The following is a 21,766-nucleotide window of genomic DNA, read 5'->3' as shown; positions in this document are numbered from 1 at the left end:
GTGTGTGTGTGTGTGTGTGTGTGTGTGTGTGTGTGTGTGTGTGTGTGTGTGTGTGTGTGTGTGTGTGTGTGCGTGTGTGTGCGTGTGTGTGTGTGTGTGTTTGCAACCCACTACAGTAACAGTCAACCAAATTTTCCTCACAAGCAACAACGTGCCAGCGTCAAACCAAACGTCTTATCCAAGAAGCTCCAGGGAGTGTGATTGCTTACGGTCCAAAAACACAGCACATCTATATCTGGCTTAGCTTTTACTAAAGGATATTTCACATTTTTAGGCACGATATACTGCTATGTCTGTGTGTGTGTGTCTAACTTTTTAGAAATTCCAAACCAAAATGAATCCTCCGTTGCCGACAACTTCTCAGCTCAACTTCAGAAGCTTAGGCGGATGCTTCAGTGAGTTTGGGAGAGACATGTTTCAGCAAATCTCAATATAACTGTGGGGGACTGACGCTAATTAGGAAGGCAAAATCTTATGTTTCCTGCCCCAATTTACAGGAAGATTTCATGCTATTTGACCGCAGTAAATCTTTGCGAAATGGCCTTCTGATAAACAGCGTGTGTAGACGGACTAGAGGGGCATTAAACACTTTGTCGACGGTTTTGGGGTGTTGAGCTACAGCCTTCTTCAGGAGACAGTGTCGTCAGAGTGGTAACTGAAGTTCTAAGATTGTATTCAGCTCGAGGCATATTATTGCTGAGACTGAAACTGTTATGTAAACACACTGCTTTTATACAAATACTGTATAAGAGAAATGTAGTGCTTTCTTTAGCTGTTCCACTCTAAAAGCAGCGATTTTCTCGAAACCACAAGAGCATTCATCTTCGACGTCCCGCAATTTGGCAGGTCACTCATTTGGTTGCAACACTGGTAACAACACTGTGGCACACATGAATATGGATGTATTTTTTGAAATAACACCTCAAATTCAGACCGCTATGGCATCATGTTGGCTTTGCTCGAAATGTTGAGTGAGTTTTTGCACTTAACGCAGATTACTTTGCTATGAACGGCTGATGAGAGGATGGAGCTGCGCCCCAGTACGGAGAAAAGGCTGGAACCTGCCATTAACTACATGAGTGGTGAGCATGAAACAGTGATGAACTTCAAAACACGTGAACTATTCCTTTAAGTACATTTGCAACCAGATACCCTTGACTTTTGCTCAAGTAGTATTTCAATGGGTGACTTCAACTTTTATTAAAGTCATATTCTGGTAAGGTATCTTTCTATTACTTTTACCCAAGTAGGGCTTATGGGTACTTTTTCCACCACACACACACACACACACACACACACACACACACACACACACACACACACACACACACACACACACACACACACACACAGAGCATCCTCCTCCCCAACCTGTGTGTTTGGCAGGCTGGAGGCTGATGCATAGTAAAGGCGGGGGGCGGAGGAGCTAGCCGGCCTCAGTGTGGATGACAGGCTAACAAGCTAAATATAGCCTTCTGGGTTATCTCCTCTGCGGGCTCACCGAATCCGTTGTTGCTTCACATTATTTACGTGTCTGTGCATGTACCCTCTCTCTCTCTCTCGCTCTTTTTCCCCCCTTTTTTAGTCTGTGATGCATGCTCGCTCTCTCTCTCTCTTTTCCCTTTCTATTCCATCTTTCCTTCTTTTTATTCGCTTCATCTCCCCCCGACACACACACACACACACTCCCTCTCTCTCTCTCTCTCTCTCTCTCTCTCTCTCTCCCCGTCTCTGTGCCCGACCCGAATATCTCTCTCTTTCTCTGCCGCTCGTTGTAACGCTCCCTCCTTTCTTCTCTTTCTTACATTTTTTATCTCTCTCTCAATATTTTTTTTCCAGTCTTTTACTTATTGAAATCTGTCCTTTTCTTTTAACTTTTATCTCTCTGTCGCCTCTCTTATCTCTCTCTCTCTCTATTTTTAATTTCAATTTCATTGCCAAAGAAAACATAGTTACAGTACATAAAAAAAAATATTAACACCTGAACATCAATAACTTATATATGAGCGAGGCTTACAATGGTGGCAAAGAAAACTTTGGTAATAAAACACGAATAAACAACAGTTTCTCTCTATATCTCCCTTGGTTTTCTACGGCGCCCTCTAGCTGTGGCGCAGATTATACATCCCCGGGGTCGGCTAGAATCCACTGCATGCTCTTCTTTACAGACTTGCTAACTGCATTCACAGTCCCCCTCACACTGAGGGGAGCATCCCTGCACACAGGGGACAACAAACTCTTACTGTTGTAGATTTCTTTTACTTTGTGTTTATAGTTAAAGCGATCAGTGGTGGGGGCGGCGGCAGCCTCGAGAGCCCTCCCATGCTCTCAAAACAGCCTCAATTCTTCTTGGCATGGATTCCACAAGATATGGAAACATGTTGACAGGATTGCATCAAGCTATTCCTTCAGATTTGTCAGCCGCATGTTCATGCTGGGAATCTCCCGTTCTATCACATCCCAAATGTGTTCTATTGGATTCAGATCTAGTGACTGGGAAGGCCACTGAAGAACACTGAACTCATTGTCATGTTCATGAAACCAGTTTGAGACGATGTTTGCTTTGTGACACGGTGCATTATCATGCTGGAAGAAGCCTTTAGAAGATGTGGCCATGAAGGGATGCACATGGTCAGCAACAATACTCAAATAGACTGTGGCATTCAACAGATGATTGATTGGTATTAAGGGGCCCAAAGTGAAATAATTCCCCAGACCATTACACCACCGCCACCAGCCTGACTGTTGACACGGGGCAGGTTGGGTAGATGGATTCATGTTGTTGCCGCCAAATTCTGACCCTACAGTACGATCTTTGTGCCTCAGTAGACCTAGAGGCTACGTTTCTCCAGTCTTCAACTGTCCAGTTTTGGTGAGCCTGTGCCTACTGCAGCCTCAGCTTTCTGTTCTTGTCTGACAGAAGTGGAACCCGACGTGGTCTTCTGCTGTTGTAGCCCATCCGCCTCACATTTCTTTTCCCATTCTGAAGGCTGATGTGAACATTATCTGAAGCTGAAGATCCGTATTTGCATGATTTTATGCATTGCACTGCTGCCACATGATTGGCTGATTAGCTAATTGCATAAATAAGAAGGTGTACAGATGTTCCTCCAGTAATAAAGCTCTTAGTTAGTGTATATATCTAATGAAGCTGGTGCTGGTTGAAGGAATGCCAAGTGTATAAAATGTGCAAAGCTACCGCTAAGGCAAAGGGTGGCAACTTCGAAAATATCAAATATATTTTGTTATTTTTTGGTTACTACATAATTCTATGTGTGTTGTTTCACAGTTTGGATGTCTTCACTATTATTCTACAATGTAGAAAATAGTAAAAAAAAAACAATTATGAAAAGCCCTTCAATGACTCGGCGTGTCCAAACTTCACTGGTACTCTTTATACTGAATATATACAGTATATAAGTATACATATATATATATATATATATATATATATATAAACAAATTCTGAATTTCCCCAAAGGGATGAATGAAGTATGTATCTATCTATCTAATATAATAATATAACAATATATATATGTGTATATATATATATACACTATATATATACAAACTAGAACAGTTTGTTTTCCACCCTGTTACACACAGTTTATGTACATATCTTATCTTATTTGTTTATGCAAATTAGCAAAATTTTCAACCTTTGCAGCATGTGAATTACTGATAAAGAGATGTATTTTTATTGATAATGTTTTAGATTCATTGCACATTGGCAATTTTAGTTAATTTTAGGTTTATTGTACATTAGATATTTAAAATTAACATACGTTATTTTGATATGAGCTGCTGCAACTCTGCAATTTCCCTCAGGGGATGAAAGTCTCTATCTATCTATCTATCTATCTATCTATCTATCTATCTATCTATCTATCTATCTATCTATCTATCTATCTATCTATCTATCTATCTATCTATCTATCTGTCTATCTATCTATCTATCTATCTATCTGTCTATCTATATATCTATCTATCTATCTATCTATCTATCTATCTATCTGTCTATCTATCTGTCTATCTATCTATCTATCTATCTATCTATCTATCTATCTATCTATCTATCTGTCTATCTATCTATCTATCTATCTATCTATCTATCTATCTATCTATCTATCATCCATCCATGGAACTATCCATCCATCCATGCCAACCTGAGGTTTAGTTAAATGGTGAAACAGAAGGTTATCTTTCGTCTGAAGTGTACTGTATATCAGAAGTGAACAGTGATACCGTTAAAAACCCACAGCTAAAAACTGGGCGTGACTGATATTAGGGAAGTTAGGGTGGTTTTTTTTTCCAAGTCTGTGGTTTGTCAGTGTTATTTTTGTGTTTCTGTTAGTGTGCAACTATCACACTCCCCCGTTTATCGGTATTTCCATCTCTCTATCGTCTCACCCTCCCTCGGTCTATCCTCGGTCTCCATCCCGCCCTACTTTCTTTTTCTGTCTGTGTATTTGTCGTTTATTCCCTCTGCTTCTCCCCACGTCTTTCCGTCTCTCCGTCTGTGTGTCTATATAGCTTACGGCCCTGATCCCGCCTGCTCTCCCAGGTTTATGAAAGGAGAGCCGCTTAGCAGATGGTTCATATCGCATTCTGCTCGGCTCCGCGTGTGTTTGTAGCACAGACGAAAGCTTATGGTACATGTGAGCCTTTAGTCGACAGACAGAGTGAGAGCGAGAGAGAGAGAGAGAGAGGGAGAGAGAGAGAAAGAGAGAGAGAGAGAAAGAGAGAGAGGGGAGGGTAAGCAGAAAAAAAACACAACAAAGAAAGGGAGAGAGAAAAGATAGTGAGGGAGAACGAGATAGAGAAATCACTAGCGAAAGAGAAAGAGACGAGTGAGAGCAGAGAGGAGGAGATGAATGACGCAGACTCTAAATAATATCACTCGGGCTTGTCAACAGGAGTAGAGAGTCCTCGCTTGATTGCCGTCTCTGAATGAGAGGCTCATTAGGTTCCTCCCAGAGAAGATCCTGAGTGGTGGAGTGCCGCTAACACCACCACGCTGAGATGACGGCGCGACGGACGGATGATTGGACTCACCATGATGTAGTGTCTCTGCATCTCCGTCTTCTCGCTGGCCAACTTCTCACACTCCAGCTTCAGGCTGTACGACACACACACACACATACACACACACACACACACACACACACACACACACACACACACACACACACACACACACACACACACACACACACAATTTTTAAATGGGTTTTTGCATATAATATTAAACTAATTTCCATTGGATTTAGGTGGTGCAGAGGTCAATACAGAGGTTTAAGACGAGAATACAAAAATAGTCTTTGCCACACTGCTCCATATTGCTGCCCATTAATGCAGGGGTGTCAAAGATACGGCCCGCAGCCCGCATTTGGCCCTTATAGGGTTCCAATCTGGCTTGTGGGATGATTTTGGGAATAAGAAAAATAAATAGATAAAATATATATTATTAAAACAATTATATAAATATCTTTTTCATATTTTTTTTTTCATTATAATATGCGCCTTCTGTTGTTATCAATCCACAATATGTGCATTTGTAAGGATAATAAATACATTTGAATGAATTGCAGTTTAGATGATGACTCTTCATAAAATTAAATTAAATTCTTAAGATGAAACAGCTAGTATTAGCAGACCTGAGGGCCAGCAGAAAAACAATAATTTGACATGCTTGATTTAAAAATAAGTAATAACCTGAAAGAGCATTGAAGTAGGCTACTTTAGTCATGCGCACATGCAAGAATGCACAGGCCTCCAACCTCGGCTAAACATCAGAAGTCATCAGGGCTGCACAAAGTTGCATTTTGTCATGATGTGACTGAAATTAAGTTTGACACCTCAATATTAAAGGGGACCTATTATGCAAGCTCACTTTTTCAGTGCTTGTGCACATATATTTGGGTCTGTGATGGGCCTACAAACACACACATTGTGAAATAAGACAACTTCAGTCAGTTTATTGTGAAACATGTGGTGTAATAAGCCATTCAATTTTGAAGCCCCTTCCTATGTCAAATGAGGCTTTGGTAGAATTACAACCGCCCCCCATCTGAGTAACTCCACCCACCCATACACTGGAGCACGACTGGACCAGTCGTGCTCCAGTATATTGACTTGTTGAAAAGGAGTATAATACAGTAGGTCCACTTTAATATATATTTACTATACTGTATTTATGCCATATGTCATGTGGAATGCAATTAAAAACAGCAATTCCAGTTTCATAAGTAGATTTCAATGTAAAACTGCTCTTTGTTTCTGTGCTTCATAACCTGTGTGTATGTGTGTGTCTGTGTGTGTGTGTGTGTGTGTGTGTGTGTGTGTGTGAGTGTCCGGCCCACTGAGGTGTGGAGAGTTCGCTATAACTTAGAACCCGCGGGCAACACTCCCTGCTCTCTCTCTTGCTGTCAAGGTCAGCGGTGGTCAGCTCCATTTCGGGTTGACCATCAGCTGGAAAATCAAATCCCCACTATGACACTTTGCTCCAGAACTTTCTCTGTGATTTAATGGACAACGGAGCTGTCTGCAGGACCAGAGACTTTTAAGATTAAAGACCAAAGTCAGAAACACTTTCCCCCATGTAAGGCTGGGTTAGTATTGACTAGAACAGATTCTTACCACAATAAAAGATAATTTAATAAACAGGTCAAGGAGCTCGGTCAAATGAATGCTATCAGACTCACGGAAAGACACGCAAGCTTTTCCTAGGCTTTCTATACAAAGCTGTATTTCAAAAAATAAGCCCTGCATGCCCTTCAATGTGAAAATCACACGTCCTTCAATGCCATCATTCAAATAAATGACTTATGTGAGTATTATGGGTTGGGTGCTTGGAAGTACTTGGACTGGATGTTCTCTAGCAACTGGTATTAGACACCAATGAAATGGGTAACAATTTACCAAAACACAGATTTCCTTCAGAATAATTTCACATCAACAAATTTAATCAAACAGTAAATTAGCTCTATAATCTTTTTTTTTCATTTTTCGTTCTTCAAGATGTTAATGGAACAGCAAATGGTTGGTCGCTAGTGTTGGTCGCAGCTAATTAATGAGTAATTTACCGTTTGTAATCCCTAATTGAGGTACCTCAAGTAAAGAGCCACGATGGAGTTATGCCAGTTGCCAAGATGGTTGAAACCCCACCCAGAGCCCCTTTAAACGCAGGCCAATTTCACAAGAAAAGCTGGTAACCGTGCCCAGAGCAGGGAAAACGGGTAAAAGGTGTTTTATACACTGGAGAATTGCACAACATTATTGTGAGTCAGGAATTTATAGGATGGAAAATGCCCCAAACCTCGATCACCACCACTGTAATCTTTATAATATAGTAATATAACAGATTTCAGTAAATCTGTACAGTGTATATAACATATTCGATAAAACCTGGACCGTGTGTGTGTGTGTGTGTGTGTGTGTGTGTGTGTGTGTGTGTGTGTGTGTGTGTGTGTGTGTGTGTGTGTGTGTGTGTGTGTGTGTGGGTGTGTGTGTGTGTGTGTGTGTGTGTGTGTGTGTGTGTGTGTACCTGTGGTATTGAGCCTGAAGGAACTGGAACTCCTCCTTGATGCGGTCCAGAGTTTCCAACACTGTGAACTTGAAAGACTGACCGGGCTGCAAGGGGACCTACAGCAGAGAGGGGGGGGGGGTGAGAGAGAGAGGGAGAGTGAGCGAGTGAGCAAGAGAGATAGATAGAGAGATGGAAAGAGGAAGAGAGAGCAAGAGAGAGATGGAGGGAAAAATAGACACAGCAAGGTCAACGGAAGGAAAAATTAAAGAGTCCCTTTATAAGTGTGTGTAAGAGAAGAACATCTCCATACGTGCGTGTAAGTGTGTGTGTGTGTGTGTGTGCGCGTGTAAGTGTGTGCGTGTGCGTGTGCATGTGTGCGTGTGCGTGTGCGTGTGCGTGTGTGTGTGTGTGTGTGTGTGTGTGTGTGTGTGTGTGTGTGTGTGTGTGTGTGTGTGTGTGTGTGTGTGTGTGCCAGAGAAAAGAAGTGAAGGAAAAAAGAAAAAAAGGCAGGATGAAAGTGAGGAGCAAGGTCACTTCCTCTTCCCACACATCATAATGCCTCGGCTCCCCCTCCCGCGCTCCCCCCCTCCTCCTCTCTTCCCCTCCTCCTCCTCCTCTAACGACTCTCCCTCCTTTTCCTCCCACTGCCCCATGCTTTCTTTCTATCCCTCCTCTACATTAGCATCCTCTCCAGCCTGCTAGCTTGATAATGTATTCCAGCCTACAAAGCGCTATGGAGGGAAGAAACCTCATATGAATAACTTATGTGTGCGAGTGAGTGTGTGTAAGTTTGACGTGTGCGTATAAGTGTGCGCATTTGTGTGTGCGCGCGTGTGCGGGGGCGGGGTGGGGGTGGGGTTGCCGCGGATGCTAAAAATGCATGCATGTCTCTCACCTGCTTAAAGCTAAAGAAGGCTCGACAAAACAAGCGCCCATAGGGGTGTGGGGGAGGGGTACCCTCCACACACCCCTATGGGCGCTTGTTTGGGCGCATCAACCCATCCCTCCGTCCATCATTCCATCCATCCCTCCACCCATTCATTCCCCCACCCATACATTCTTCTATCCATCCATCAGTCCATCCAACCACCATTCCATCCATCCAGCCTTCCATCCATCCACCCACACCTGTCCAGTGCCGCCAGCACTAAAAGCTAAAAGATCAGAGGTTTCAGTAGTGCGGCTAAATTAGCTTAGACAAGCACAATTCAATTAGATTTCAATTAGTTGTTCGCTGGTGGTCAGGGCAACGCGCTGGGTTTCCCCCAGTAATTAAGCCAGGGGGCGAAGCACGGGGAGGACTCAATGGCTATGTGGTGCATGGGGCACACACACACCCATGCACACACACTCACACAGATACACGTCAATAGAAATACACATATACACCAAATACATATGCAATACACACCCACACATGCACACATGTAAACACATCTACAGCTCACACATGAAAACTAAAATGTACAACCACGCACATACACAAAAATACACAAAATATATGAAAACAAAACACACACACACACACACACAGCTAAACAAAACAACAACATCAAACTAGGGAATTCAGGTTCCACACCGACCTTGATTCACACACACTCGAAGGTGGAAGGGGAGGGGGGTAGTAGTGTGTGTCTGTGTGGGGGGGTGAATAGCAAACACACAAACGTACAGTATATGCACATACAAATAGGCATAGTCGGAAATATGAACACAAACACACACAGAAATGTCACGCAAGCAGAGGCAAATTCATGACCTAAAAATCAGCAATAAAAATAAACTATGCACATTGGCAGGAGAGGAATGCATGCGGATGGAGAGATAGAGAGGGAAAGAGAGATAGTTATCTGACTCGCAGACAGAGGGATGGAAGGATGGACAGATGAGAGAAAGCAGTGTGACACTGACAGAGGAATGAAAGAATGAGAAGAGGGACAGGATGAAAGGAGGGCACGGTTGCCGACTGGGAGAGAAAGAGAGAGAGAGAGAGAGAGAGAGAGAGAGAGAGAGAGAGAGAGCGAGAGAGAGACAGACATTCATCTGACACTAAGGGGATGAGGGAGCGGGAGAGCGAGAGAGGGATAGATGAGGATGAAAGAGATGGGGAGTCGTGCCATCTCTCTGCTGTAGTCAATGCAGCCTTGTGGGTCTGAACTGTGTGCACTGTCCATCGCTTTTGGGGTCGAACTAATACTGAGCCTACCATCTGCTGCCAGACACACACACACACACACACACAAGCATGCTTAAAAAGACACATAGATACAAATACTGACACACGCACACACACATATACATACAGAATTAAACAAACACATGCAACAATATGAAAAGAGCAGAGGAAAGCAGAAACACTGTACACACACACACACACACACACACACACACAAGATACACATACACACACACCCACGCACACACACACACACGCGCCCGCACACACACACACACACACACACACACACACACATACACACACACACACACACACACACACACACACACACACACACACACACACACACACACACACACACACACACACACACACACACACACAAACATACACACTGCTGTCGGCAGATTACGTCAACGCTAAGTCTTATAACAAAGCCCAGAGTCAGAGTTGAGGATTTTATAAGTGACACGAAAGCGCAGATCTGTTTTTAAATAAAGAAACAAACAAATAAATAAATAAATGAGTCAGTTCCGCCTGCCAGGTGCCACCCGAGCGGCCTTTCCAGGGCCCTCCGACACAGAGACACGGGCATTGGGGTTGAAAACACACCCGTTTTATTGTGGAGAGTGGGTGAGGTGAAACAAGCCCGGAGCAGATGGAAACATGTCACGACAAGGGTGATCTCCTGTGTGTGAGTGGGGATGGAGGTTTTACCTGTTGCTCGTTGAATACTCTAGCAAGCAACAGGCATACAGCCACACCGATCCTGGGCCCAATTACCTATAGCCAAGACAGGTGTGGTTGCTTAAAGCACACCACTTGACACCCGATAAATAAATAAGGTTACAACCAAAATGGCCACTTTTCAGAAATTACACAGACGGTAATTTTAACTGGTTACCTGGTGCACCCTGGAACTCTGAAATGCACTCAAAACAGAAATGAAAAACAAGAAGACGAATAACAGACATTAGCACGAGGAAGTCCTCAGGTGACAACAGTGATATTCGTGACACAGTTTGAAACAGTTCCAGTTTGTTAGAACCATGATACATCACGAGTCCCCGTACATAAATTATGTATTTTTGTTGTTTTTCTGGCAGGAGAGTCAAACAGTGGAGTTAGCTACAGAATGCTAAAACCAGTGTTTCTCAACAGGTTGAGTCTCAGGATTTGTCCTTATAGATTATATTGTGTAAGAATCCCAAATTTTTGTCACTTTGAGGTGCAACCCAAACATAATTTAAGATTTGAACAACTGAAATATAATTCACAAGATGAATGGCGTAATGAACAGTAATTCAGGCTTCATCCAGGATTACATGCATGTTATAAACACAAAACAAAGCAAAAAATGCAGTAAGAGTGAAAACCCCAGTTAAATAAAACTTAATTGAAACAACAGTAACTAATTTCCAAAGCTTCCAAAATTCTGTTTTATCTGGACAGCAATAAAATGCAAATAGGCCTTAATGATGTCATCGGGAAAATAACAGGTAAACTTCTGAAATGCATTGCTTTGACAAAGTGGACATATACACATAAATTCTGTCGGATGTTCAGTCGTTGATTTCTGCCACTAGAAAGTCAAAGTTATGGAGCACAAATTTATGCGCACGTGTGTATGTGATGCTAATTGCAGATAAAATCATAAAATACCGGCTGGGTTTTGATAATGTTGCTATAAAACAAGTCATCGCAGTTAAAGGGGACATAGACTAAAATGAATTCAGGCAGAATTATTAGTTTGCAGGGTTTTCAAAACAGGGGCATCAACAAACCGTACAGTACGAGTGTGTTTATGTGTGTGCGTGCGTGTGTGTGTGTGTGTGTGTGTGTGTGTGTGTGTGTGTGTGTGTGTGCGTGCGTGCGTGCGTGCGTGCGTGCGTGCATGCGTGTGTACGTGTGTGTGTGTGTGTGTGTTTGGTCTCTCCTGTGTTGTGACAGATGGGAGCCCAGACTGTTGGGGGTCTATAGCACGTCACAGAGGGCCAAAAAAACAACTAGCTGTCTCGGGTTTGTGTGATGATTGTGTGTGTGATGAGTGTGCACTGTGTCATTGTGTGTGTGTGCTCTGCTCTCTCTGTGGTGTCAGACAGCACGGGGCATCCTGAAACCCAAAACTGATCCGGTTAATCTAGTAAGTAGAGGTGGAAATGGAAGGGATGCACACACATGCACGCAGGCACGCACGCACACGCCACGCATGCACGTGCGCACACACACACACACACACACACACACACACACACACACGCACGCATGTGGGACAGCAGTCAATCACAATTCGGACGAGCTGGCAATGGTAGGCACAGAATTAGGAGGGATTATCTACAGGGAGGAATGGGGGGGAGGTGTATACGTCTGCGCCAAGGGATCACATAACAGTCCTGTTCAGCCCCCAACCTCTAATCATCATCCGTCTGTCTCTCTGTCTGTCCTTCTGTCTGTCTCTCCATCGACTTCTCCCCGATCATCGGCCCGTCTTTCTGTCTGTTTATCCATCATATCTTGTCACTTCTAAATTTTCCATTAAATACAATTATTCATCTATAACACCTTTCCATCCATCCATCCATTAATTTATCTTTTCATCCATCCATCCATCCATCCACCCATTAATCAATCTTCCATCCATCTCTTGCTCAATCGCTCTGTCATGAGGGACAGACGCAGCTCTCGAAGGAGTCAAAGGAAAATGAATAGGCTATCCGTCCATCCATCTCTCCACTAGTTATCCCAGGCCGTAATCTCTTATATACAAACACACACACATCACACACACGCACACACACACACACACACAAACACACACACACACACACACACACACACACACACACACACACACACACACACACACACACACACACACACACACAGAAAGAAATCAGCCGTCCGTGGAAGGTGTCAACATGTCACCACATGGATATGTCGGCTCAAAAACACCGCATTTCTCTCCTTTTCTTGCCCTTGCTCTCCCACCTCCATCCTTTTCATCTCTCCATCTCTCTGCCATCACTGGAGCTCTTATTCCTTCCCCTCTCCTCCCTTCTTCTCTCTTCCTCTCATGCTTCTGTCTCTCCGAGAGGAGCACAGACACATTCAAAGTTGCATGAAATAATCATTGGCTGGTGAAATATTCAGGAAAAAGACACATGAATAGATAAGAAGCGCCGAGTGTGGCAAAGATGAGACGTGTCACTGGCCCGTGCATGTACTGTATCTGTGAATGTGTGTGTGTGTGTAAGAGAGTGCGTATGTGCGCATGTATCCGTGTGTGTGCTGATGTGAACAGCAAGCCATATTAAGGTAACAGCTCACTCTCCGATCAGTGCACACTCTCCAGGCTTTCATAATCTCTCTCTCTGTCTCTCTCTCTACAGCAGGAAGAATTTTGCGAAAACCGCAGCTTGGATCGGCGGATGGAGAGATACGTATGTTTGGAAAGAGCAGATGGAAGGAAGGAGGCTTGGGATAGATAGATGAGATAGATAGAGAGATAGATAGTCAAAGCACCCTTCCACCTTTCCAACCAACATGGCTTCCAAAAAAGACACATTTTTTGGGTCAGTCCTCCATTGTGTCAATCACTGTGTCCATCAGTCCGTCCATCAGTCAGCCAGCCCATTAAGTCAGCAAGTCTGTAGCCGACTCGGTCAGCACACCAGTCACTCAATCATCCATCCTTCCAGTCGGCCAAAACAGTCACCTAGCCAGTAAGCCAGCCTTTCAATCAGCCACCCGACCAGCCGCCCAGCCACTAAGCCAGCGGTGGATTACAAATCAGGGGGAGATTGGCAGCCAAAAGAGGGTCTGGAGCGGGTCCAAGCCACAAGCCGATCAGCGCTTTTAATGACAAAGACAAGAACGCAGAACAGAGGATTTCCATGATAGAAAATGAGCTGTTTTTCATTCTGTTTGTTGTTGTTTTTTTTATTCAGAAAAAACACAACCCAGGACTTAATCTGTCTGACTGCTGATATTAATCTAGAATGTGTTGCTTAGTCGAAGGGTTGGCGTTCGCCTCTCCGGTCTGAGATGAAATGTAAACGGGGACGATGAGGGACGAGAGGGAAGATCGAACGAGGGATTTCATCATTCCGCGGGAGGTGGCAGTGCTCTGCGCTGCTGTTTACTGTACCTGCTTTTCATTACGGCCACAGATGTTGAAGGAAAAACAAACCGCACACACACACACACACACACACACACACACACACACACATGCAGTTTTCTCTAAAAGAAACTACAGGAACAGGAACACACATAGGTAAACTCACAACCCACAGAAACACACACACACACACACACACACACACACACACACACACACACACACACACACAGATGAATGCAACTGCATACAGACCAGTGACGGATTGGCTATCTGGCATCGGGCAAATGCCTGAAGGGCCGCCCTACTATGGGCTGCCGAATCCCCATAATAATTGATTTAAGCGCTGATATAATGTCACCTTTAAAGCATTACCATAGCTTCAACCAGTGCACTCAATTGTATATATATCACCTAAGTCATAGAGGAATTATGGTCATGGTTGGTAATAAATTGACAACAATTTGAGTCATGACTCAAATAAAAACTTTAAATTAATTAAATAATTTTGAACTGTTGTGTTGCATGACTTGTTTATTTGCACGCTCACAGTTAACGTTTCAACATGCAGATGTACGAGTTAATTGCCTCCAAATGTATGTCGGGTAGTACATGCTGCATCATCAACAACTGCCAAAAAGATCTGTACGTCATCATCAATCACGTGTCACCAGTTTGACCCTTCCCATCACCGTCGCACCTGCTGAGCGCTCATCCTCCAAACTAAAACTAATTAAAAACGATGTGAGGAGCACAATGGGACAGGATAGACAGAGTGGATTGGTTATCAACTGAAAATTACCGGGCGAAGAAGTTGAACATAGGGCGCATTGTGGATGACTTCGAGGAGCGCAAGACTGGCCGAGTGCCCTTCAAATAGCGATGAGTACTTGATGAACTGAAAGGCCGCTGTCCCAATTTTTCAAAAAATCCTAGCAATTGATCATTTACAGGAGGTGACCTACCTGCCCCTGATGCTCATTAGTTAAAGCAGGTTCCAAAATGACATAAACAACTTGTCAGTGGTGCTTTGTGTGCGTGCTGTCGTACACGATGTGTGCCGTGCAGGCAGGCACCCCTTGTAGTGTTATTTTGAAAGCTGTTTAACATTTGGGTAGGGTAGGTGTTAGGTTTCAAAACAGGGCTTCTCTGTTGCAAATGCCAGGACCGTTTTTTCATCCCGGTCCGTCCCAGATGCAGACACACAAACACAATTACAGAAAATACAATTATACACACGTACAGCAATACAAACTCACAAATGTGCCTTCTTCCAACTCTCTCTCCCTGTCTCTCTCGCTCTCTCTCTCTCTCTCTCTCTCCCTGTCTCGCTCCACCGCCGCTCTCTTCAGCACACATATAATGGTTGACGCTGCCCTCATTAATGGAACATATGTGATTTCTGTGGCCAGATATTTGGCGGTGGTTTGTTTACTTGGCTGTAAAAATAAAGTGTTACTCTTTTCAGAGACCGAGGAGACCAAAGACAGGCACACGCACACACTTTAACACAAAAACACACACACAAAGATGCACACCATCATTTATGTAAACAGGCGCGCGCGCGCACACACACACACACACACACACATATACACACACACACCTCCCTCTACTTGCTCTTTTAGAAGTAAGTTCCTCTACTCCATCTCTCCGTTTGCTGGAAGTGATAATTGCCGTAACAGAGGGATTCTGTGTGCATTGCTGAAGCTAATGGTAACCAAAGGAATTAGACTTGCTGTACTAAAATAACAATAAAAGAAAAACTGAATAATTAGCATCCACAAAGTGATTCTTCCTCGATTATTGTTGCCCCTTTTTACTATGGGGGTGTCTTCAGGGTCAACAGGTTATACAGCTTGAAAGGGGTCTTACTTTAGCCTCCCATCGCTTTCTCTTTCTTTGTTCTCACACCATCTGCCCTCTCTCTCATGCACACAGTGTAAATGTATATATTCTTGCATTCATCCGTCTGTGTGTAAGTGTATGCTTGCGCCTAAAGTCGACATCTACTAAGGCTTTTGGTCTGATTGGATCACTGTACACATACTAGTTCAACTAAAATCTCTCTCTCTCTCTCTCTCTCTCTCTCTCTCTCTCTCTCTCTCTCTTTCTCTCTCTCTTTCTCTCTTTCTCTCGTCAGAGTAACAGTCAGGGTGTGCCTTTTATATTGTTATTGGTGTTGGCACGGCAGTTCACAACATAAACCCCTACACCCACACACTTCTTCATCACCTCCCTCCTCTCTCGCTCACACTCACACACACGCACGCACGCAGGCAAGCGCAAGTACACACACATACAAAAGACACAGGAACAAACACTTCTGATAACGCTCGCCACAAAAATCCAGTGGAACCAATTACAGCTGTTCGCCGGGGAAATCATCCCTGCACCATTAACCCCTTCCTGGTGCTCAGCATGACCACAGATAAGATCCATGCCATCTATTCATTTATGCATCACGGCTGGAACACAGGGGTTCTCAACCATGAGCCCATTTATAAGGTTCCAAAAAATCCAAACGACAACAGCAATTAGAGAGTTTGACAAACTTTCTTATTTGTTTTATCTTTTCTTATTTTGGAGTCAGCAACAATCATTGCATGTGTTACAATACACATTTAGGCTTTTGAGTATCACATTGGCTGCTTTTATTATATCATAGAACATGGCGTTCCAAATAGATTATATATAAATGATGATATATGTCAAACATATTTAACTACGTTTTCATCAAAATATATATAAATCAGATGTTTGTTATTATAATCAGTTGTAGACATGTCCTGCGACCCCACGTGCATATCAGGTGGCCCCACATGAGGTCACGACCCCAAGGTTGAGAATGTCTGCTGTCACAGATAGAAGTATCTGGGTAGTGGATGCAACAGTATGCTTATGTGCTCATACTCCAAAATACTTAAAATGAATGGATATTTACACCTGATACTGTCGCAATCGGACATATATACATAGAGTTCCTACTCAAAGCAGAAAAACACACAGACCTACAGGGCGTGGCTCAGGGGTCAATCGCTGGTCCAACCCTTTTCCTGTTCCATTTCCATTCAGTGAATGTATTAAGTAATAAACAGAATAATCCTCCTTAAAGCTATAATGGTCAGTGAAAATTACTGTACCAATTCAAAAACTAAAAAGTGTGACTTGTGAAAGTTTGAATTCTCATTTTGGCATTGCAGCAAATGCCATTGAGCTCAAGCAGACGGAGGCATGACGGGGTACAAAGGGTGCAAGCGTACACCGACAAAGTAAACACGGCTTCAACTCAAAAGCACAGAGGAATTAAGACGTAGCAACACACCTACAGTACACACTCAACTCAACGTTAACGCTGTGTCTGTACGCGCACACACAGGCACGCACGCACGCACACACACACACACACACACACACACAGACTGTTCTTTGCGCCCTCACACCTCACACTGCTACAGAGATCATATTTCAGCTGCACCAAAAATAAAGTTCCATTGGCAGGGGAAGGTTAGAGAGTGAGCAAGAATGAGAGAGGAAGAGAGAGAGCGAAAGAAAGAGGAAGAGAGAGAAAAAGGAAAGTCAGAAACACTATCGATTGGTTACAGTTGGGCTCAATCTGAGACTGAGTTTCATCACAAACGCATCTTGGCAGAAAAACATCCCTCATTCATTTTTATTTCTCTCTCACCCCTGGCTGTGCCTTTTTTAGAAATATGCCTCAGTTTATTGTCTTTCTTGATTTTCCAACAACTCTCTTGCGTTCTCTCTCTTCCAGGCTTCATCTCTCCACACTCACTTTTCTCACACTCCTTTTCTCCCTCTCTCGCACTCTGCCACTCTCCCTCTCTCGGTCTCCATTCTATTCCACAGCCTGCTTATTAGCATTCCCTCTGTACATATAATTGATTCCTCATGCCTCCCTCTTGTGAAAATGTCATTCATAATTCCGTGTGATAGCTAGCCGGCTGGCTGGCTGGTTGGTTGACTGGATGACTAGCTTTCTGGCTGGCTGGCTGACTGGCTGATTGGTAGGGTGGCTGGCTGACTGGATGACTATGCCTTCTGACTGGATGACTGGTTGGCTGTCTGATTAGTTGATTGGCTGGCTGACTGGATGACTAGCTTTCTGGCTAGCTGACTTGGATGGCTGGCTGATTAGCTGGTTAGCTGGTTGACTGGACGACTAGCTTTCTGGCTGGAATACTGGTTGGCTGGCTGACTAAATGGTTGGCTGGCTGACTGGAAGACTAGCTTTCTGACTGACTGGCTGACTGGCTTATTGGTAGGGTGGCTGGCTGACTGGATGACTACGCTTTCTGGAAGGATGACTGGCTGGCTGGCTGACTGGATGACTGGATGACTAGCTGGTTGGCTGGGTGACTTGCCAGCCATATGACTGGAAGGCCTCGTGGCCACCGACACATTTGTAGCATATACAAAGGGAATGACAACACAATGTGATCAGAGCAGAGCTGCTGTTGCACAGAGCGCTTCACATTATTTAACCTTTATGTGACTTCAGGTAGAAACAGGAACCAGGTAGTAAGGAACCAGGTAGGAAACAACCAGGCAGAGACAGGATCCTCTTAGTTCCATGCAATTTGAAATGACATTCCAGTCAGTTTTAGTATTTTCAAAATCAAAACATTTTTGTTGACTTCCTTAATTCTACCCAATGAAAAACAGTTTAATCATTCTTTCTAAACATATAATGACTCATAACATATATTAACTCATAACCCATATATCATCACTTACTCATCAGATTTTAGTGCATAAACCAAGTCTTTAAACCAAATCTTGTGCCAGAAGACACATTTGCAATCAGAGCAACAAATATTAGAAACTAAGGCCCTGTTTTTTCTCTGCGTTTTGGCCTCCCGTCCACATGAAAACAGGTCACTGAAAATGAAGCTTCAGCAGAATGCCTTCCAGGGTGGAGATCTTTCAAAACTCAGTTTTCGAGTACCCGTGTAGACATTGAAACGGAGCTTCTTGAAAATGTTGACGTCATGACCTTTCAACTTTCAAATTTGCGCATGTGTCAGGGAACCTACGAGCGACGGCTGACGACCACTGCATGGTCTGCGGTGTCGCTATTAACAGTTTTAAAGTCTCCCCAACTTCGGGAACCACGCCCATACAGTGTTGTTTGCGAATATTATAATCGCGACGCTCAAGAAGAAACTCAATACGCATGCCCCCAATGTTTTTCTGTGGTGTTTGGAATCAAGTTTTATGACATATTATTGCCCCCTACTGGCCTGGAATGCTTATGTTAGTGTTTTAAATAGTTTTTGCGTTGTCGTGTGGATGGACGTTTGTTTATATTTTAAACAGAGGGGGAAAATGTGTTTTCAGATAAATTCGTATACATGTGGACAGGCCCTAAAAAGCAGCAGAAGAGCCAAATAAATGGATACTACTTGTACGACTAAAGAAACACAAGGTAAATATTGCCTCAGAAGACAGCCTCCGATAGAAAAGTCAAATATTATTAAGTTAGTATTAAGTTATAAATAACTTTTAAGTTTGATCTAAATTCAGCAATCGAATGTAATGTTATCCATGACGACAACAAGGCTCATAGACAAGACACTGTGAGAGGATAAAAAACACAATTATGCTCACACATTCAAAGCTGCACACGTAAATATAGGCAAATTCATCTATACAAACGCACGCAAACAGAAACAGGAAGATTGCACAAGTCCATGGGTTCACACACACAAAAAAATCATGTTCACAACCTTGATAAGTGGAGATTTAGTTATGCCGCCCACGTAGCGAACCCTCCACTGATGTCAAAGACACTGGGTGCAGCTGACTGATTTATGTGTGTGTGTGTGTGTGTGTGTGTGTGTGTGCGTGTGCGTGTGTATACGAGCATGTGTGTCAATCTGCGAGCGTGTGTGTGTGTGTGTGTGTGTGTGTGTGTGTGTGTGTGTGTGTGTGTACATAACAGGGAATCTCTCAGCCCAAACACCCCTCCCTCTCCTCAGGTTACAGTGCAGCCCCTGTCATTAAGCGACAGAGAGATAGAGAGAGAGAGAGAGAGAGAGAGAGAGAGAGAGAGAGAGAGAGAGACTTTGAAAAAAAGCCCTTTTATTAACCCTTACCATATAGAGATATGGAAACATACAGACAGTGATGGACACGGTGAGACCAAGATAGAGAGACGGCAACAGGGAAGACAAGAGAAGATAGAGAGAGAAACATGCAGAAAGTGAGAGAAATGGTCCGTACAACCCTGTACCCTTGTGTTTGACGCAATATAAAACCAAACTAGGTCATTTGTCACCGTGAATGAAATTCCTTGGTTATTATTGTTAGTTAAGATAAGATAAGATAAGGCAGACTTTACTGATCCCAAAGGGAAATTCAGGTGGTACAGTTCATGGAGCTTGAGCTTTTGGAAGAGAAAAAGACAGATAGAGAGAGAGAGAGAGAGAGAGAGAGAGAGAGAGAGAAGGACAGAGAGAGAGAGAGAGATAAGAGTCTACTTACCGGATGCCTGCCCTGAGGGTACATGATCCCAGGAGATGAGGGACTGGCCGTCCGTTTGATGGCCAGGTTAGTCCCCTGGCCCTCCACTCCTCTGCCCTCCACACGTGCACGTGCGTGCACACACACACACACACACACACACACACACACACACACACACACACACACACACACACACACACACTCTGTCGCTCTCACTCTAAAAACACACACAGTTGGTAATTCCAGTCGCTGGTCCTCAGCTCGTCTTCTCCACACTTCTGGAGTATGGCACACTTTCTTTAAAGGTCTTTGTCTTCCCTTCTGTCTTCCAGGTAGGACTCCTCTTGTGCGACGTCCGTCCGTCCCCGTCTGTCTCTCCGTCCGTTAGTCTAACAATCTGAAGCGGAAACAATTCACCTCCTCCTGTTCAGTAAGTCTCTCACTCCGCTTCCTCTCTCCTTCTTCTCTTTCTCCTCCTGCTCCTCGGTCCGCCCGTCCCTTCAGCCACTCCTTCCTTCTCTGCCGTCCCCTGTCGTCTCTCAGATCAGTAACTGTCCACATGCACTGACATGACACACACACACTCAATGTTTCCTCCAGGCGTCCCCTTCCTCCTCTCTACCTTTCTCTTCCTCCTCCTCTTCTCTCCCCCTCCTCTCTCTCTCTCTCTCTCTCCCCTCGTGTCTTCCTCTGCGAGCCGTCCGAAACACTGAAACGTAAACACACCGCTCCACGTCCACCCTGCTTCTCTCTCTCTCTCTCTCTCTCTTCCTTTGACTGATGATGCTCGTTTCCTCTCCTCCCTCTTCCTCTCTCTCACTCTAGGTTTCCCTCCAGCCCTATGTCTCTGTGTGTGTGTCTCCTCTCTGCTCCTCTTCTCCTCTGACTGAAATCTCTGCCTTCCTTGCTGCTATAAGGGAGGAACGAGAAGAAGATAAGAGGAGAGGAGGAGGAGGAGGAGGAGGAAAAAGCAGGAGGGCGAAGGGGGGGAGAGAGAGTGAGTTTTGTTTTTAATCTAAATGTTAAGGGAAAGATAAAAAAAAAAAAAAAGAGATGAGAGGAGGAAAGCAGGAAGGAACAGCAGGTCAGTGGAAGATCCAGCGGGCTTTTCAGCAGCAGAGCCCCAGACTGTAATATATTGTGCCTGTTGGCTTCAACACAAACACGACAGGCTGCTAAAGCCTCTGTTAAGGTGGAGCGAATAGGCAGGGAGGGGTGGAGTGAGAGGGAGAGAGAGAGAGAGAGAGAGAGAGAGAGAGGGAGAGAGAGAGAGAGAGAGATGGATCCCCTTTCAATTGTGGTCAGACGAACAAAGCAATCAGTCCTGCACAAAGACTCAGGCTCAAACAGATACGAATCAAGACACAAGAGCATGCACACACGCGCACGTACACACACACACACACACACACACACACACACACACACACACAGTAATATTCATGACAGA

At 44.0% G+C, this 21,766-nt stretch overlaps 1 protein-coding gene across 2 annotated transcripts in view; it reads right to left on the bottom strand.

Moving 5' to 3' along the window:
• Positions 1-21,243, bottom strand: part of tle2b (TLE family member 2, transcriptional corepressor b) — an 89,305-nt gene extending 68,062 nt beyond the window's left edge. For both annotated transcript variants that reach the window (XM_080006727.1, XM_080006728.1), the window contains exons 1-3: positions 20,335-21,243; positions 7,547-7,644; positions 5,056-5,119 (exon numbers count right to left, since the gene is read on the bottom strand). In XM_080006727.1, coding sequence (XP_079862853.1) covers positions 5,056-5,119; positions 7,547-7,644; positions 20,335-20,358 — 186 coding nt within the window. In that variant the 5' untranslated portion in view covers positions 20,359-21,243. The remainder of the gene's footprint in view (positions 1-5,055; positions 5,120-7,546; positions 7,645-20,334) is intronic.
• Between the last annotated feature and the right edge of the window lie 523 nt (positions 21,244-21,766).

Source organism: Zeus faber, assembly GCF_960531495.2.
Source record: "Zeus faber genome assembly, chromosome: 1".
Classification (NCBI taxonomy): Eukaryota; Metazoa; Chordata; class Actinopteri; order Zeiformes; family Zeidae; genus Zeus; species Zeus faber.
This window is presented reverse-complemented; position numbering and strand designations above follow the sequence as displayed.